The 20,248-nt window shown below is 38.6% G+C and overlaps 1 protein-coding gene across 6 annotated transcripts in view; it reads right to left on the bottom strand.

The window, feature by feature from the left end:
- Nucleotides 1–20,248, bottom strand: part of LOC103021546 (adhesion G protein-coupled receptor L2) — a 263,996-nt gene that overhangs the window by 153,226 nt on the left and 90,522 nt on the right. For all 6 annotated transcript variants that reach the window (XM_022678108.2, XM_022678118.2, XM_049482922.1 and 3 more), the window contains exon 3: nt 1,607–1,820. In XM_022678108.2, coding sequence (XP_022533829.2) covers nt 1,607–1,820 — 214 coding nt within the window. The remainder of the gene's footprint in view (nt 1–1,606; nt 1,821–20,248) is intronic.

The raw sequence follows: 20,248 nt of genomic DNA, 5'->3' as shown, positions 1-20,248 counted from the left end.
TGTAATATTTTGTAGTGTATCCTATAATTTTAGATATTCTTGTGTGTTATACTGCTGGACAATTCGATTCTCAAATCAATACTATGAAGAATTCAACATTTTACCTTTAATATGACTGATTCATTATTATTTTAATGTATGATTATTTAAATAAATGGCTTTGTATTTGTATTGATTTCTCCTCTACGTTTCTGCACTGTATTACCAAGCATTGCATCATACTTTACTGTATCACAATATATGATTGTGTACATAATATTATAAATGTACTAGGTTGTGTTAAAAATTAATATTATATTGCAATGTATTAGTGTAGGCTAACATTTGGTAAATTGACCCACTAAACTACTTTTTTATATTTATATTTAAAATATACAAATAACAATATAATCAGTATATCATTGGATCAATATACAGCTATGGAAAAAAAAGAGACCACTAAAAAAATGATGAGTTTCTTTGATTTTGCCAAATTGAAAACCTCTGGAATATAATCAAGAGGAAGATGGATGATCACAAGCCATTAAAGCAAGCTGAACTGCTTGAATTTTTGCACCAGGAGTAAAGCAGCATAAAGTTATCCAAAATCAGTGTGTAAGACTGGTGGAGGAGAACATGCCAAGATGCATGAAAACTGTGATTAAAAACCAGGGTTATGCCACCAAATATTGATTTCTGAACTGATTTCTGAAACTTGAATATGAATATAAACTTATTTTCTTCGCATTACGTAAAGGTCTGAAAGCTCTGCATCTTTGTTTTGGTTTTTCAGTCATTTCTCATTTTTTTGCAATCAAATGCTCTAACTGAAGTTTGGGAGAAATGTTTTCTGTTGTTTATAGAATAAAACAACTAATGCGTTGAAACATTAGCTAGTGTTTGAATTGGGACACTATATATTGCAATGTTAGATTTGAACATTTTAAATAAACTGAAAATGGAAATACAGTACTAACACACTGTACTGATTGTACTTTTTCTGACTGCTTTGATAAAATGATAAGAAAAAATGATAAAAAATTGGCAAACATGTAAAGCACAACCATGGCTATATATTAAATACAAATAGCAAACTAAATATCTCCTCTTCTACTTACTGTAAAAGTTCACTAAAGGTTTCTATGAACTACGAGTGTAAAATACTGTAACTAGTGTCATATTTCACTGGAGCTGTATTGTATTATTCCTGTGACTTCTCCAGCTTAAAAGCCTTACAATACCCCAGCATACCCGACTAATTTAGACAAAATCCAGCCCGTTTCCCTGCTAATTCACAAAGCTATCATTTTCAGCTCTCGACTTCATGCCTGCAGGCCCTGGTCTGGAAGCTTCTGTACCCAGACATTCTTTGAAATGATTGTGGTCAGGTGCACCTGGTGAAAGAACCCTTGAGTGAGCGGCGAGTCGGCCTTAATGGTAGAATTCAGGTTTATTTATTTTACCCAGCAGCCCCCTTTAGCAGCGAGTACCATACTGACTACCAGGGAAAAAAAGAGCTGCCGTACTTAAAGAGGCTCAGAATAACGCTCTATCTAGGAACAAATCTGGAGTCAGGAAATGGAGTCCACATTTGCACTCTGAGTGATGCTTGGCACGTAGCCTTTACCTTTGAGATATGATTTTGTAGGCATCTGGGAGGTAGCAGTTGATGTTTTCCATCTGGAAAGGGTCAGCGTCGCAGATCTTGTCATCCGTGCGGCCGTAGTTGGCCGTCTCGATCATAATGACGTCGCTCCCCGGGCAGCGAAGGTCAATGGGGTAGCCTTCGCACGACAGCTCTCGGCGTACCAGGCCAAACGGTAGAGCCGCCCGACTAAACGCTGCAAAACAGAGCGGGATGACGAGCTTTAGTGATGGAGGAACTGCAGAATGATAATGTGAACAGCCAATAGTGAACAGAATAAGCTGTGAAAAAAAAACATTAAAAATTTATTCAGCCAATGTATTCAGTTTTTCCAGTGCTTTATTATGCACATACTGTAGACCTGTCACTATGGCTGCTATGAATAGTCGACATAATTTACGGTAAGGTAGGGTAAGGTAAGGTAAGGTAAGGTAAGGTAGGGCAAGGTAAGGTAGGGTAAGGTAAGGTAAGGTAAGGTAAGGTAAGGCAAGGTAGGGTAAGGTAAGGTAAGGTAGGGTAAGGTAAGGTAAGGTAAGGTAGGGTAAGGTAAGGTTAGGTAAGGTTAGGTAAGGGTAAGGTAAGGTTAGGTAAGGTAAGGTACGGTAGGGTAAGGTAAGGCAAGGTAGGGTAAGGTAAGGTAAGGTAAGGTAAGGAAAGGTAAGGTAAGATAAGGTAGGGTAGGGTAAGGTAAGGTAAGGTAAGGTAGGGTAAGGTAAGGTAAGGTAAGGTAAGGTAAGGTAGGGTAAGGTAAGGTAAGGTGAGGTAAGGTAGGGTAGGGTAAGGTAAGGTAAGGTAGGGTAAGGTAAGGTAAGGTAAGGTAGGGTAAGGTAAGGTAAGGTAAGGTAAGGTAAGGTAAGGTAGGGTAAGGTAAGGTAAGGTAAGGTAAGGTAAGGTAAGGTAAGGTGAGGTAAGGTAAGGTAAGGTAGGGTAAGGTAAGGTAAGGTAAGGGAGTGTAAGGTAAGGTGAGGTAAGGTGAGGTAAGGTGAGGTAAGGTAAGGTAGGGTAAGGTAGGGTAAGGTAAGGTAAGGTGAGGTAAGGTGAGGTAAGGTAGGGTAAGGTAAGGTGAGGTAAGGTAAGGTAGGGTAAGGTAAGGTAAGGTAAGGTAAGGTAAGGTGAGGTAAGGTAGGGTAAGGTAAGGTAAGGTGAGGTGAGGTGAGGTAAGGTAGGGTAAGGTAAGGTAAGGTAAGGTAAGTTAAGTTAAGGTAAGGTAAGGTATAATTTTTGCTATAACTTAATATTGTATTCATTGTCACAGACCTGCATATGTTCAGGCATACATTACGACTGTTAATTAGGTGAGTAAAATAACATAAAATGTAAATACAAAAGGTCATACATATAAAATAACAATAATTAAAGATAAATTTAACACAGAAAAGCAATAACAAAAATATAAAACTCTAAAAACAATAATAATAACATATTTAAAAGAAAAGAAAAAAATATGTCAGACTGTGATTCTTAATCAATGCTTTAGATACATAATAAAATCCTAAAAACTGAATTTAAAATAATGTATTTTCATTTAATATCAGTTGCTAAAAAACTTTAAATAAAGATATATAGTTTGCCTTTATTTAATATTTTTTTTTCCAATTTTCACAAACTAGAAAGGACTACCCTATCCCAGCTGCCACTAGTATTAAGCTATTGGACAACTGAATGCCACCCTACCAACCAGCTCAGGAGGAATTAGCCCATGGATGACATGAGTAAAGAAAATCACAGTGATTGGCTGATGAAAGCTTTAATAGAGTGAGTAATAAGGCCAGCAGTTAGACAGTTGCGCCACCTCAATACAAATGAGACGGCTCCTCTGTTTTACTGTATAGCGACCAACATACTAGTTTTAGGTTAAGCCTCAGTCTGAGTCTAAAATGGGGCATTAAAGCCGAGCTTAGTTTAGAAATAGTGTAACATTAGCCACTCAAATGATCTGAGAATGAACGCATTAATATGTAAGGCGCACTTCCAGCCACTTTTCATTTTTGCTGTCTTGAAAAATGCATGGAATTGAGACGCCACTGTATTGTTTCAGAGAGTTTAATATACAGAGAGAGGTTTGAGTCTACTTTTCCAACTTTTTTATCTACAACCTTCTTCTTCCTCATACAAGCGTTTTCTATCTTTTATCTAATCTCTTTGAAAATATCTCCTAAATAATAAAGAACTCATACTTATACTTAAAGTCTGTTCTGACTGGAGGGACTCATCTCCCACTTTTCATTTATTCGACTGTTGTATATATTCAGTATGAGCTCTAAGTCAGGGAGGATTTACAGGACAGCCGCTTCACCACTGGTTTATTGACACTGAAAAAGTACCATGTTACATTAGCCGCTACCATAAAGCCGTAATGTGAGAATCGTAAGTCTTACTCTCAACACCGGTAACAAAATGTTAAGAATAACAATGTCTGAGGACGTGAAACGAGATACGGCTGCTCCTCGTCCAGCTTAACATATTTTCCTCTCTTCTTCTTAGAATAACTTTAGAGATCTATCCTTTAATGGCTTTGTGCTGGATTGTGTAATCTTTAGCATTAGCTAAAGAACCGCTAGCACCGAGATCAGCTTCACCACCACGTTTTTAATTTTTCTGGTTTGCTTATTCTGTTTTCTTGGCTTTTTGCCCTTAAGCCTAGTCGCCATACCTATCCTGTCTTTCCTGTAGAGATGCTGCCTACTTTTTATCGTAATTTTATAGTTGCTCAGGAGAAACTTTCTTATGCTACTATCTGTATAAAGTATTTCAAATTTCTGCAGAAACTTAAAAAAAAAAAAATAGTTCATATGACTTAACAAATAACCTCAAATTATTTGAGTAAACTTAACTTATTAACTTATTACAGTGTAGAAGAATAGCAACATTTAATATCCTAGTATTGAACCAATGGTGTTAAAGAACTATGCATAAATTAGGAACAGACAATAAATTAACCAATAGAAATGTTCCAAAATGACTTAAAATAAAATGCCTTTAAAAATGACTTTAAATGACTTCTATTGAAACATATATAGTAGTGTTTGTTTTATATGATTTCAACTGAAAGCCCTAAAGATGGGCAATACAGCAAAAGTACGTTTTTATGTTTTATGATACGTAGAAGTTAGGAACATTTAAATATGTAAATACTTATTTGTTTTATATTGTAAACTTTGTTAACTTTTGCACAGTGCTAGGCCTGTCACAATAATGATGTTATTGAAATTTTGTGCAACATTTACTTGAACTTAAACTAAATAAATTTTGCTGACTTCACCTTCCTGACCTGTCCTAATAACTAAGTTATCAATTTATTGCATAATATTTTATTGTCAGTCCTCCCCCACACCCCCTCCCCCAAGTATGTGCTCTAAGTCAGGGAGGAGTTTAGGTGTTTTATTGACACTAAAATACTAATATAGTAAAGTACTATGTTACAATGCACTTTACCATAAAGCTGTAATTAAACCATGAAAACAGAGTTTAAAAATAGGGTCTTCTCATTTAATATCAGTAATATCAGATATATATTTTTCCTTCATTTATTAATTTATTAATTTTTACCCACTAGAAAGAACTACTCGATCAGAGTTGCCACTAGTATAATGCTATTGGACAACTGAATGCCACTCTACATACCAGCTCAGGAAGAATTAACAAGTAAGGAAAATCCCAGTGATTGCAGTTAGACAGTTGCGCCACCCAGTGATTGCAGCGATTGCAGTTAGACAGTTGCGCCACCCAGTGATTGCAGTGATTGCAGTTAGACAGTTGCGCCAGCCAGTGATTGCATTAATTGCAGTTAGACAGTTGTGCCACCCAGTGATTGCATTAATTGCAGTTAGACAGTTGCGCCACCCAGTGATTGCATTAATTGCAGTTAGACAGTTGCGCCACCCAGTGATTGCATTAATTGCAGTTAGACAATTGCGCCACCCAGTGATTGCATTAATTGCACTTAGACAGTTGTGCCACCCAGTGATTGCATTAATTGCAGTTAGACAGTTGCGCCACCCAGTGATTGCATTAATTGCAGTTAGACAGTTGTGCCACCTCAATGCCTCCTTAGACTGAGTTTAAAATGGCTCATTAAAGCGGAGCTTTAGACATTGTGAGAAAATTCTCTCTCTCTCTCTCTCTCTCTCTATATATATATATATATATATATATATATATTCATTATGTGCTCTATTTTTCAGAGTTTAGGAGTTTTATAGACACTGAAGAAGTACCATGTTACATTAGTCGCTACCATAAAGCCGTAATGTGAGAATCGTACATCTTACTCTCAACACTGTTAACAAAATGGTAACAATAACAGTGTCAGAGGACGCGAAACAAGATACGGCTGCCCGCCGTCCAGCTGAACATATTTTTTCATTTCCCATCGATGACTTCATCCCCGTTTCACCTCAGTGATATCGGGAGCATGCGTCTTAATTTGTGTCTGAAAGCGATACGGAGGTGAGCGTGATGCGCAGTTGTTTCTGTCCACACAGGCCTTCACACAGACACACAATTAAACAGACGTTAGTGAATGTCCTTCATGGTTACCTCACCAGCACAAACAATCCCTCTTTCAGACTGGCCGTGCAGATAATGTAATGCACTCAGGCTCTCGGCCCGGGATCCGCCGCGCTTGTGATTTTTGGTCAAATGAAAATCTTAGCCACGCTTACCGACTCTAAACTACAGAAACATAAAAGTACGAATGTTAAGGAAAGTTTAAAGCCAGCAGAACAAAAATAAAAAAATAAAAAAAGATCTCCTTGAGCGAAAGACAAAGCACATAACCCCGTTTGACTACGTCTCTGATGAAGATGAAAGCCTGCATCATTTTTTTTTTTCTTTTCGCGGTAAAAGGGCACGCTGCAGACTCAGACTACAAGACAGGCACTTTGAAGATGTGAGAATCACTCAATCAAATTAACACTGGAAGCACATATATCCAAATACTTCCCACGGACACAAACAAAAAAGCATAAACGAAAGAAGATGAAGAAGAAGAAGGAGCTTCTAGGATCCGAACACTGAAATAATGAAATAACCCATTCAAAAAGTCTCAAAGCTTTAAATCAACATGAATCAAATATTAACACAACTTTACTATAAACCCACAGTTAGTTTGAACTGTAATAAATTAGGTCCTCTGTACACAAAAGTGGACAGACACACAGGTTAACACACAAATTACCCAGAGATATTTTGAGTTAGGCTAACAACTTAATTGTCAGGTAAATAGGTTGTAAACTATTTTTGACTATTGGAATTAAATGTCTTTACAATGACTCCCATTAGAAGTTCTATTAAATTCTGTATCATATGGCTTTCACTAAAAGGTCTAAGGGTGGTCGATTTGGCAAAAAGGGCGTTGAGCGTTCCAGCGGTCTAAATTGCTGCCACTATAATCGGGAGATCGCTGGATCGAATCCTGGTCATGCAGCTTGCCATCAGCTGCCAGAACCCTGAGAGAGCACAATTGGCCTTGCTCTGTCTGGGTGGGTAAAGGGCACTCTTTTCCCTCATCACTCTTAGGGTGATGTCGATCAGCACAAGGCATCTGTAAGCTGATGTATCAGAACCGAGTCGCTGCGCTTTCCTCCGAGCGCACAGTGATGCTACTCGGAAATTCTTAATCAGCAGCAGTTCGAAAATACAAAACACAGCTCTTCATATTCTGGGCACATACATTCACAAACTGCTCAGAAAATTACACTGAGACTAAACGCATCACAATAAAAACAAAATATCATTATCTTGACCTCCCTCGTCTCCATCATTCAGTGTTACAGTGGGAATATCAAGAGCGTCACACTGTTATTGAACTGCTATCAGAGAAAGAGGACAGCTTTGCACATCTACTTGTGTTGTATAAAGGCCACGTTCTATCTCAGCTCTATTCTATCTGAAACTCCTCACCACCTAAAAAAACTCTGCTATAACAGCGACTGCTGAAAACCCTGAAAGCTTCCAGGTAAAGGGAGCGTAATTCGTCTCTCTTTGTCGCATACAGGTTTTTACTATGTGTAATTTTCTACCTCCAGTCTACAATAGTGTGCGAAAAGAGAGGGAGAGGAAGAGTTATGTGAACAGGAAAGAAAACTGGGGTGGAGAGAGAGAAACTGAGAGAGAGAGAGAGAACATGAATCCTAGCCGCATGAAGTGTAATTTAATCTATTTTACAGTCGTGCGATCGAAGGAGGGACTGTCTGGAGTCCACACAGGAGGAAAAATCTATACGCAGCGCTGCGCAGTCGTGAGTGAAGTCAAACAGCCGTGCTTAGAGGGAAAATTAACTATTTTGCTCAATTGTGTTCCCCTTCAACAAATGATTTCAAAAGGTCGTTGTTTCTTTTCTGCGAAGCAACGAAAGGCAAAGCAACAGCTGCTTCAGGTAAAACGTGGGAAAGAAAGTTCTACACTGTAAACGCCAGAAATTAGTCTGAACTCAAATAAACTGTCTGGTATACGTAAAGCAGAATATTCCCATACATTATAAGTAAACATCTGCAATTTATACGGTAAATCGAATAGGATCTTTGGGTTGTTGGAGATTAGTCTATTTAGTCTATTTCCATTGGCAACTTGTTTTCTATTGGCTGCTAGTGGGTGTGTCTTCCAGTCACTTACACTCACCGTCAGTGTGTAGTCATCCCCCTTCCTTAGAAACCTAAGAAAAACTTATACATCATATATAAAGGCTAATATTGTAAGCTATAAAAGCAAAATATCTTTTTCTGACTTGCTAACTCTGAATCAAGATGTCTATTAATATAGTAATTTTAGAGATAAAAAAATGAATTTTGTTAATAACAATATTACTCGCTGGGTCATTTGTATTGGGTATTATTGCACACAGCACAATATGACACACCTGTAGGATCCTTAACAAAAAGAACACACTAATATTGAGATTAATAAAATTCATATTTTAGTATTGCAGTATTCTGTCTCGAAAGCAGTCTATTATTTATGCACAGATTTTAAGTTTTTTTTGTATATTTGTTTAAATGCATGCATTAAATATTCTGAATTAAAGTTTTTTTTTTTGCTACATTACTTTTTTTTTTACATTATATCTTTATACCTAATATTTATTTTGTTACATTATTAATATTTTATATGAGACATGTGTAAGTGGTTTCTACTGAATGTTTGAAACAGTCACTCTATGTATAACTTGTGTTTAGTAGTAAAATAATATTCTTGACAGTAATATTAAAAAATATATATATATTTTTTATATATATTGCCAAAAACATTGAAATCGCAAAATTAACATGAAATATTGAGATATTATTTTAGGGCCACATTACTAAATAAAAGTCTCATTTCCAAAATCTTGTCAGCTAAAGACTTAAATATAAGTTAAATACTTAAATATATCAAATATATTAAATATACTTATATAAATACATATCAACCAAAAATACTTCAAATGTTCCAGGTTATCATTGTTACCTTAAAAAATAAAATAAATTTATAAAAAATAAAAAAAAAATAAAAAATAAAAATCAGCAATCAGCAATCAGTAAACTGCTATCTCATTATTTTGAGATAGTAAGTCATTAATTTGAGATAATAAGGTGTTACTTTGAGATACTATCTCATAATTTTTAGACACATTATTTTTAGATTTAATCTCCTTATTTTGAAATATTCCTGGTATAACCTACTTCGCTAAAGAGAAAGACAGAAAGAAAGAAAGAAAGAAAGAAAGAAAGAAAGAAAGAAAGAAAGAAAGAAAGAGATAATAGTACTAAGCGAGAGGAATACGTGTTCAGAAGCGTGTTCAGATTGCAGCAGCGTATGCAGCACGGCGTCGGTTCTCTATAAACCTGAAAACACATAAGAACATGTGAAGGTGCTGCACTTCGCCTCTGCCTCAGCAAAGCATAAGGAGCCTGAACGAACTGTCAATAATCACAGTTGTTAGCGGCAGCCCTCCGTCCCGAGGGGGGCAGCTGCCATTTGTGTTTTCTGCTCTGTGCTCCCCAATTAGCCTGCTCTCAGCCTGTTGCCTCTGCAGGAAAAAAAACACAGAGAAAAGAGAAAACGCACTGCTCTTTTTCATCACGCCTTTCATTCTCCAGCCCTGCCATGTAAACTAACTCACTTAGCGCCCTGCCTCTAATTACCCCCAGCTCAGTACAGCACAGGCCCTGCACCGCGCTCACACTGCGCCAGCGCATACACACACACACACACACACACACACACACACAAACAGAATAAAGGCTGACCATCACTCACACCGCTGATGAGCACAGCCTCGGGAGAGTGACCGCTGTGATCTCCTTCCTCTGCAGTGCAAATGGAGATCCAGAGCAAGGTCCGTTCTTTTGTTTGAAATTGTGTTTCAGGGATAAACAGAACACGTTTTCACACTCAGACTAACCAAAGACCTGAGTTTAACAAGCAGCTTTGTATGATCACATTCGTTTTACTGTATTTCACTGTTATTATTTAGCAGTCTTTTAATAATGACCATAAAATACAGGTGTTCCTCCTTCAAAAGAAGCAAAACAGAGCTAAAAATTCCAAAACCTCAAAACTGTTACGCAACTTTCTTCAAGATCACATTTATATTTTGTTCCATTTACTTTAGAGTTTAGGAGATGAAGCTGGAAATTAAACATCTTAGTAATTATTTCCAAAAATAATGAACCACAGAAGCATCGTAAAGAACATTAAAAAAAACGTTTTTTTTTTTTTGGTTGCACTGCATATTTTATAGTTTAGGATGTAAAAACAACTTTAAATCAACCCTTATTTGACATTGCCTAATAGGAATTGTTATATAGAAACTTTTAATGTTCCAGGTTTGCATTGTTACCTATGGAACCCTGTTCCCACCACCTAAAAAAAAAAAAAAAAACTTTTTTTCTTATTATTAAGTAAACTGCTATCTTATTTTTTGGGATGCTAAGTCATTATTTTGAGATACTAATTCATTATTTTGATATACTTATTCATTTTTTGAGATACTATCTCATTACTTTGAGATAGTAAGCCATTCTTTTAAGATAGTAGGTCATTATTTTGATAGTGAGTCCTATTTTTGAGATGCTAGGCTATGCTACTCTATGCAGCTATGAGTAAACAAATAAAATAACATATAACACTAGCTTATATGAAGCTTGTTCCTATTGCTAATGTTACCTACTTAACCTTTAATAAGACTTGATAACAATGCATTATGTCGTATTTTGTACATTTAAACAGCATGAAAGCATTAATTAGAGACAAGTAATTCAAATGAATACAGTATAACCCCCCAAAGATTTTCACACATCTAAGAGTGTAATTGTTAAAGCTAGTTTAAAATGCTAATGTATAAGCTAACCTAGCTAATATCAGAGGATTTTATAGTTATAGTTTATAGTTATATACATGTGTTTGTATATTATAAAATTAAGTTAAGTTAAAAATTAAACATTTCAATATTTGTAAACTATTTCAAAAAGTTTCCACACAAAAGTTAACCACAGCAGACAGATTAGCTTTAGCAATATGTTAGCTAGCAGTGAGCCGCTATGTAATCCCATATGTGTGTCTTCATTGCTTTCATTGTCTTTAATATTAATCTACAGAAATATAAATAGGATTAAAAAAGTAAAGAGTTGGTGTGTCTTATTTTATTTTTGTTTTGTTTTTTTTTTTGGGGGGGGGGGTGCATGTTTAATATACTTACATGTTGGATTACTGACTTTTGTGGCATCTTGTGGGTTTTTTTGTTGTTTTTGTGTATATATATATATATATATATATCCCAGTATATATTGTGAAATAAAAACCCATTGTCATGTCAGTTCTTGCAGTCTTGCAGCTCAAAAACTTATGTAATATACATCTAAATGCTGCGTACATAGTAAACTATAAGGTATAGACTATGTGCTGATACTAGTAGTGCAGGTTTTACAGGTTAGAATACAGAATATTAACATACTGATCCATTTACATTAACAGGAAGTGGTCTCCTCCATCCATTTTTCCTAATACTTTTCAACATGTGAGTAGTTCCTCTCTTCCTGTTTCACACAAAACAGACTGATTTTGGGTACACATAGGGGATCTTTGAGTATACTTAACTGCAAACTTCATGCTACATACTCTACACAGAAAAATAATTAGTATTAGTAATAACTTTGCAAATGGGACCTCTGCCCTATGTTTCTACATTAGCCTCATATATGTTTATTCTAAAGAAATCTAAAGAAATGTGTGGAGAATTGTGCAGAACCAAATATAATAGGATGCAAAATGTGTTTTTTGTTTTCTCTGCTGCTTAAACAACTGTAAAGCTATACTTTATTATGTAGTTTAATGTACATGCTTTTTAAAGAGCCTCCAAATGTACGTTTAAGCACTCTAATACATGTCGCATGATGTTTTCAGTGAACACGTGAACGCCTCATGAGCACCTAAAAAGCATGAAATGTATGAATTCCACTTTGTTACACTGACTAAAGCACGGCCTTGAAAGCAGAAATCAATGATTTCACAGCACTTTCTGCACGATTAGGACTGTCTGAGCTGGACCTTCGAACGCAAGACCACAGCAGTGGTCATGAACGAGCTCAGTCCCGTAAATGTAACCCAGATAAAGTTGTGGAGCTGAATTATAGAAAGACATCTGTGCAGGAACGCAATATCCCTACAGGCACGTTAGCCTCTTAGGAGCGTAGAGTTATAATTATCGTCAAGTTGATTTACATTAAATGATTATTTTAGGTCATCGCATCGCTGCAGAATTAGTTACATAATGAATTGCGCTTACGTTCTGCGTCGGGCGGTGTGAACACGCGCTTTTCTCTTTTTAGTTTTCTCAGTTATAGTCCTGTAAAATTATATATAAATAATAATAAAAAACATCATGGAAGAATCTGTATAGGATACTTCTTTTTACTAAAAAAATAAACCATGCAAAGCTTTTAAATCAGATTAATGTCACGTCATTGTCCTGTCCCTTTAGCAGCCTCCATGTCTCTCCATGTCTCTCTTCTTGTCCCCACCCATGTCTTTAATGCTCCCACCTGTGTTAATTTGTAGCTCCACCCCCTCATCAGCAATCCCAGGTGTTTCCTGTTTCCTGTTCCCTCCATGTGTATTTAAGCCCCTGTGTTTTCAGTGTTAGTTTGTCTGGTTTTGTGCGTGTTATACATAAGTCAGGTTGCTGTTTCTTTGTTTTCTGTTTTGTTAGTTTATTCCATGTAAATTTCAGTAGTCCCGTCTGTCTGTATCTTGTTTATTGTGTATTAAGTTGGTAATAAATGACCTGCATTTACGTCCGCTTCATGTCCTCCCTGCTGCAAACCCTGACAATCAATATGATAAAATATTTTCTCTTTTTTTCACACGAAATCTTAATTACTCTTAACTAAAAGTTAAGAAATCCCACACTTTCCACAAAAGTTTTGTGTGGACACACAGGTGAAATAAAGTCATGGTCTGTAATGGATTTCACAGTACAGTCGACTGAATTTCTCAAAGTATACATTTGCTACACCTCTGGTCCACTGCTTATGTCGCGGAGGCAAGGTAAGAAAATGGTCCACCGTTTTGGTTGCTGCCCCTGATGACTACAGCTATCCATAACTGCAATAAAGAGCTGTCAGGAATAGAGCCTGAGCTAACCCAGGCCCCTCCCTCGCTTCAGCACAAAGACTGATGAATAGCTGGATGCTCGTTCCTCATGGCGGGGCGTGACAGGTTTATCACTCTTTAACGCTTTGCAGAGAGAGGGACCGTGCGTTTCATGGCTTTTCAAAACTCAGAAGAGATAAAAACAAGCCGCACATATTGCCTTTGTGCAGGACCACCCGTCACCGCCGCTCCCCCACCGTCTCCAAACTCCTTCGGCAGAAAGGCTACCCGCATCCATCAAACGCATGCAGTCTGATCGCAAACAGCTGTCAACGGAAGGCCTAGCAATTGATGAAGCCTGGTGCTGGAGCACGAGCCTTCCCTGCGCAAGATGTATGTCTCCGGGGCCCGAAGGCAAGAAACAAAAGTTAAATCAATAACAGGGACAGGGGAGTATCTGGACTAACCTGGGAACCTATCTCTGACAACTAATTACAATGCCATTCAGAATCCGGCAGTCAGTTTATCAAGCGAGACCCGTGGGTTAACGTAATCCACAGTAAGCACTGAGCGGCGAGCTCCGAAACAATAAAATGTTCCTAAAACAAAGCAAAAAACTGAAAAAGCACTTTTTGTTTTTGAGTTTTAAAGTAGTTTCACTCACTCTGACTAGAATCGAACTTTAAAGAGATGTTCCTTACAGGACCTTGGATAGGCCCTTGAATAGGAGCTTGGATAGGAGCTTCGGAAGCTCACACCGACTTCCTTAGTCGATCAAACCATCAAACCTGCCAAAAGAAGACGGTTCTTAGGCCCCATGTAGAGAACACAAGCCAGCTTGAGCTTCAAAACATGCTTCTTTAGGTTCCCGATGATCAATTCTTGAATCTAGAGCTCCATCTGTGAATCGGAGGGGGGGCAGCAGACCCTTCAATTCCTGCTTTATAACGAATGAAGTGACCAAAGAACTACTTTGTTGTACAAACCACGGAGCACATTTCCTTCAAAAACCGGCAAGAGAAAAGAAAGGAGAAAAAAAAGCCTATGAAGCTAAGCTAGTCAGCTCAGAGCGAGTATAGAGGGTAGCTTTACTCGTATGGCTGTATGGGCTTGTATATCTGTATAAGCTACCGAATTCCTTTTGTGAGAAGGTCGGGAATTGTCCGGGCTGCTTTCTGGCCGGAAAAGCTCGATTTAATTCCAAGCACCTGCATAGTTCTACATGCTCAGCCAAGTCTGGAGCAGCATATTGCCAGTAGCAGTCAAAATTGAAGATAAAGGGGAAAAGGAAGAAAGGAGAAGAAACACTGGCGCTTGCGAGCGCGCCAGCCGGAGCTGCTATCTCTATTTATTTCCCTCTGTTTTAAATTAAATCATGTTAAGGGGGTATCCTAGGTAGTAAATAATATATCACCAGGAATGCTCAATCCAATTTGCTGTGGCAACTACCCTGGCCGTGACGTAATTGGCTGCGATCCCCACTTTTCGCGGCCTTGTTGACACGGAGCCTTATCAGGCAATCTGGTCAGTGGCTGGGAAAACGCAGCCTTTCTTGTGACTCCTCCGGCCTCGCTCCCTAAGCTGCCTATTGAGCCCGGGCACGCAGTCAGCAGTCAATACAGTCGCACAATGAAGCGCATTCTGGCCACCTCCCTTCCTTTCTCTTTCGGTCCACGGCTCATAATTTACGGGTAAGAACTCCCACTATAATACAAATTTTGTTTTCTATCAACACCCTTGAAATTGGATGTGGCACTGGAGCTCAGATAAATGCAGCTGGAGGGAGAAAAAAACAAAACAAAAAAAAAAACAACAGAGAGGGAGAAAAATTACCACAGGCACAGGCGGGAGTGCGCCGTCACACTCTCAGGATCTTAAAGCTGAACTTGCTAATACATCGCTTTGGATCTTCCGAGCCAGCGGTCAGTAACAAGGCTGCGCTGACCCGTCTCTCAGACAAACTCTCCCTCATGCCTTAGTCTAGTTTAGGGGTTTTCTGCTTGGGCATTAAATTTAAGTGTATGGTGCCAATTTGGGATCTAAATAGGTTTTTAGTCAGTACTATTCCACCAAATAAACATAGGGAGAACAAATGCATCTAAACAAATGTGAATGTGAAAGTCTAATGTGCTAAAACCAGTCAGTATTAGTGCAAAAAACTAGCGTATTACAATGTATATTGGAGCTACAAGACTAATATAAACTTTTGCCTGTCCCATGGAATAAAAAGACACTGCATTGGTATGTGGGATATGTGAGTGGAGCCCTCTATATTTAATTCAAATTAGTCGCTTGTCTTTTGATTGGCACAGCTGGTCACAATCATTATTACCCAGTGTTTAGCTCACCTCATAAATTATACAGGTATGGGTGTTACCAATCCATTCATGATCCATGATTTTAAATACTGCTATTCCAATACTGATACATGACTTTTGGCATGTCGGTGTTAATTATTTTTTATTATAGTTATAAATGAAAAAAATAGCATTGTCATACATCTAAAAGGCATAACTAAGACAAACTGGGTCATGTAGTTCTGTAAGTTAGCCTTGTTTGGGTAGTTTTTTTTTAGTATGGAATGACTGGATGTCTGGATGGATCAGACAAAATGTACTTAGAACTGAACAGTCTCAGAATTCCAGGAATAAGAGATGTCCCATGCTCCCATGTATTCTCTCCATTTATCTGAATTCTACTTTAAAATCTCTAAAACCTACACGGCGTACATTTAATGCATTTTTGTTGGCTGGTGTTTTTAATCATTTCTGCAGAAAAATGGGCCAAATATTTCAGCTCAATGTTCTCTCAAAGTCATAACTCATATGTCATTGTGAAATTCCCAGGATATCATCCTAACATTTTTGCGCATAGCGTTATTGAGCAGACTGAAATAGTCTGAAGTATGTCCTTTGTCCTTAGCTGTGATTCTGATACATAAAAACAGTTTAGGCGAAACTTATGATCTATATATATTTGTAGAAAACAGTATGTGAAAATAGTATTGTGCTGTATGTCATATGGTCATATGGTGCAACCTGTTGCAGGTTACGGACGTGCGTATTGATTCAATCACAAAGTCTGAGCAATTCTTCCGCTACTTGTTAAATACATGAGGCTCAAGCCTCCAGCAAAAAACTCTAAAGCATGGAAACTGGACACCCAGCATTTCTTGGCTGATTTGACTGCATGCAGGGAAAGGGGAAAATAGATTTTTGGCTGAACCATTGCTTAAAGCACGAGCGAGCATCCGAGCGCTGGAAGCTCTGAGAAAAGCCCAGCCTGCTCCGCCTAGCCAAACAGAGTGAGCGAGGGCCGGCCCAGACAGGGGGTCCAGGCGTCGGGCGACGCTTGTCATCCTCCATTAATGCAGCTTTGATTGGCCTTTGTGGCTGTGGAAACGGCAAACAGCTGCATGCAAATCTCCCGGCCGCCGCCCCTTCCACCCCCCGGGGCCTTCCTCCATTGTCCTGAGACTCCTAGCCTCGACCGAGGCCGTTTCTCAGGGGAAAGAAGGGAGCGAGAAGGACAGAGCGTGGGAGGGAGGGTGTCTCTTTTCGGATGAGGATGAGAGGCCCCCGCCACGGGCTCAGCAGGAGAGCCCTCATGACTGTTTGTCTTTTTTTGTCAGTTGATTCTGAATATTACCAGCCAGGAACATCTTGGGAAGAAAAGGGGACCCCGAGAGTTAAGCACTGCCCCTATCGTGCTCATGCCTTCGTAATCCAGCGTCGCTGCAAAGGCACAGCTTACGGCACTGTACGCCGCTGCCAGAGACAAAGTCAAGATTTTCCAAGGGATTTAGAGAAAGAGGGGGGCGAAATCAAGAGCACGGTTTAGCCGCTTCTCATGCTGGAACAATACACAACAATGCTTTGTTTCCCGGCGCCTTTCATCTTCCGCAACTAGACTGTAGAGCGCTTAGTGAAGCTCCTCGCCATACAGCAAGTAATTAAGCATCAAAAAAAGCAGGAAGAATGCAAGTATTATGTACCTCATAAACAAACCTCAGACTGATTTCCTAAAACAAAGTGCTCAATCCCCTTCGGCAGAATTCTTCAACATCTCTGGAAGAAGATGCACAAATAAAGCTGGAAATCGTTTAGCAATTCAAGCCAAGCGCTGTAATGTGACTGTAAGACATATAGCATTTTAATTGTAAAATAGTATATTTCTGATACTTCAAAAGCACATCAAAAGAGTTGTGAAAACAATTGGGAATAACAGCAAACTCAATCTGCCTTACCATCAAGCAACAGAGGGAGCTTTTAACTTGTAACTTATTAGGCTGGAGGTAGAGAGAGGTAGAACTGCAACTAATGAATATTCTGTCGAATAGTTCTCAGATTAGTCGATTATTTAACGATTATTTCTGACATTCCCTCCATATTTGCTTGTTGTGGGTACGTCTCCTATTTCTAGACTTCGCTATCAAGTCAAAATGAAAGAAACAACTAAACATGAGATTTAAATGCTATAGAAATGTCCAGAAAGTGCTGCTATTTAGTGAGGAAATGTGTAATCTGTTGTGTTTGGGCACAGACCAATTGGATTGTAAACTGTGTGATGGAGCTTATTACCCTTCTCCCATTGATTTTCTGCCCACAGTAATTTGTGTAGTGCTACAAATGAATGATTAGTCGACAGTGATTTTTTTTTTTTTTATAATCGACATCGTCGATTATATTAACTAATCGTTGCAGACCTAGAGAGAGCTAGAATGAGGTAGAGCTAGGAAGAGTGAATTAGAGTGATGCATAATGAGGTAGATAAAACAAGTGCAACCCTATTTTTCGTCTATATCATATAGCCCTACCAAGTGCAAGTCTCCAATATACATCATCATGCTCCCAATGATGGCAACTGTCTGTGCACTTTTGATAAGGGAAGCACATTACCAAAACAATTTCAACCCCAATGCCAATAGGACATGGCATAAATCTGTGTTATTTTGGGATAGTCTTTATCACAGTATCACAGTATTGCATACAATGGTCGCTAACACTCTGGATTTGCGAAGGCAGGTGTCAGCAGGACCGCAGAACTATAAGCGAGGAAATGCCAGAGCGCGGTCCGGCCGGGTCGGAAGCACAATGCCGCTCGCCGGCCATCTCATGTAACATTCATGCCACCTTGCACTACCTTGTGGTAAGAGATTACGGGAGGAAGCAGAGAGACGAGATGACTAACCCCGAAGGCTAAAACCAGCCTTTCCCGGCGAGGTGCCATTGAGAAGACTGAAATTCCGATATATGCGTTTGGAAATAGCGCGGGGGAAACGCGCGGGTGCTCCATCTGCGGCGAGAGTCCATTTTCCCCAGGCTGATCTTCCTCCAGCCGGGCTTATGTGCCACTAACAATGGCCTCAGCTCAGGTTCCAGTCACCACTGATTTGTATTCATGGCAAAGGCTTTTTTTCCTCATATACCTACCACTCGCACTTCAGCAAACTCCTGCAAGACAGGCGAGCGAGTTATGCTGTGCGTGTTGATTCGTGTCTCCAGAATGGGAAGTGGGTGTTCTGTACTTGTTTTTTCTACCCTTCCCTTTTGCTTGTCTGGCTCAAACTAAGCGTAGAGGTGACGGAGGGGAACGCTCAGGTAGGTCCTGCCAGCGCAGATGTAGGTCCTGCCACCGGAAGATTCTCAGAAGAATCTGCCCTACTGATCCTGCCCTCCAGCTCGCATGAATATATGAGAGACGCCTGCCAAACACTGGTTTCTGTTCAACAAACTGCTCTTACACATGCGTCGCCTGCCAACTAACAGCTGCTCTGTGGTTACAGCTGATTTACCAAGCATTAAAAACAAGCTATGGAACGCATGCATGTGCGATGGCCAAGAACGTCAAAGAACATACTCTGCGATGGGTTATTGAATCAAATTGACGTAAAAATTGCCCTGCGTTATTGGAACCAAAATAGTCATCTTGATATAATCACGGATTAGTCAAGATGCTTAGAGTGGATCTCGCTTTATTTCTAAGGCTTCCCATAATATTGTGATAAACAAACCATAATCCGCCATAATTTACAACAATATACAACATATACTGCCAACCAATGACTGCTGGAGTCTCCAGTAGACTTGTCTAAGGTTACAAGTTAGCATACATACTTTCACTTTTGGTGGGAATGTGTGATTTTAAAACATTCACACAGTGTTTTGAGGGCCTTATGGTGCTCAAACATTCTTTCACACGTTTACTTTTGACTTGACTATTGACTTGATGTAGCACCATCTATGCTTTTAATGCATATTTGACTTCTGGAATGCAGGAAATCTCTTCAAAATGTTGTGCATTTCATTATTATTACTTTTATTTTTAAGATTTTGTTAACAGATTTACACATTTTGTTGCATTTCATCTTTTAATGACATCTTTTGACTTTTAATGCATATTTGACCTTTCAGAAATGTAAGAACAATGTTTAGAAGGCTTTATGATGCCTATTGATCCCATACAGTGCCATCTATACTTTAATGCATGACTGACATCTCTGGAATGCTTGAACATTTTAGAAATTTTGCGTTTTAAGAAACATTCCTAATGCTCAAAAGCTCATATTGTCATAGACGACCTTCCATATTTTCACTTTTGACAATATGCAATTAAATCTACTTTTCTTAGAGCACCTATTGATCTGATATAGTGACACTTATGCTTTTAATGCATTTTGAACAGCTTTAGAGTGCTCTTAAAAATTGCACACTCATTTATACACTTCTTGCAATATTTTAGAAATATACTATGCAAGGGCCCTTCACCCCCCACGACAGTTCTGCTGCCTAAAACTACATAAAACCTGCAAACTAAAAAAAAAAAAAAAAAAAGTTAAGGAGCTCTATAGCTCAGGACAATGTCTCGAAATAAAACTATGCCTCAAATATGCATTAAATTGGTGTGGTCATTGATCTCATCATCATACCAGACAAGCATCCCTTGATTTTATACGTCTCCGCTTAACAAGAATTCAGCAGCAGTTAACAAAGTGTGATAACACATCTGAGCCTATTATCCGCTGCAACAAAAGCCAAAAAATGCAGGAGGGAG

The sequence above is a fragment of the Astyanax mexicanus genome, chromosome 8 (genome assembly GCF_023375975.1).
Source record: "Astyanax mexicanus isolate ESR-SI-001 chromosome 8, AstMex3_surface, whole genome shotgun sequence".
In the NCBI taxonomy this organism is placed as follows: domain Eukaryota; kingdom Metazoa; phylum Chordata; class Actinopteri; order Characiformes; family Acestrorhamphidae; genus Astyanax; species Astyanax mexicanus.
The sequence above is the reverse complement of the archived record's forward strand: the minus strand, read 5'-3'. Positions and strand labels throughout refer to the sequence as shown.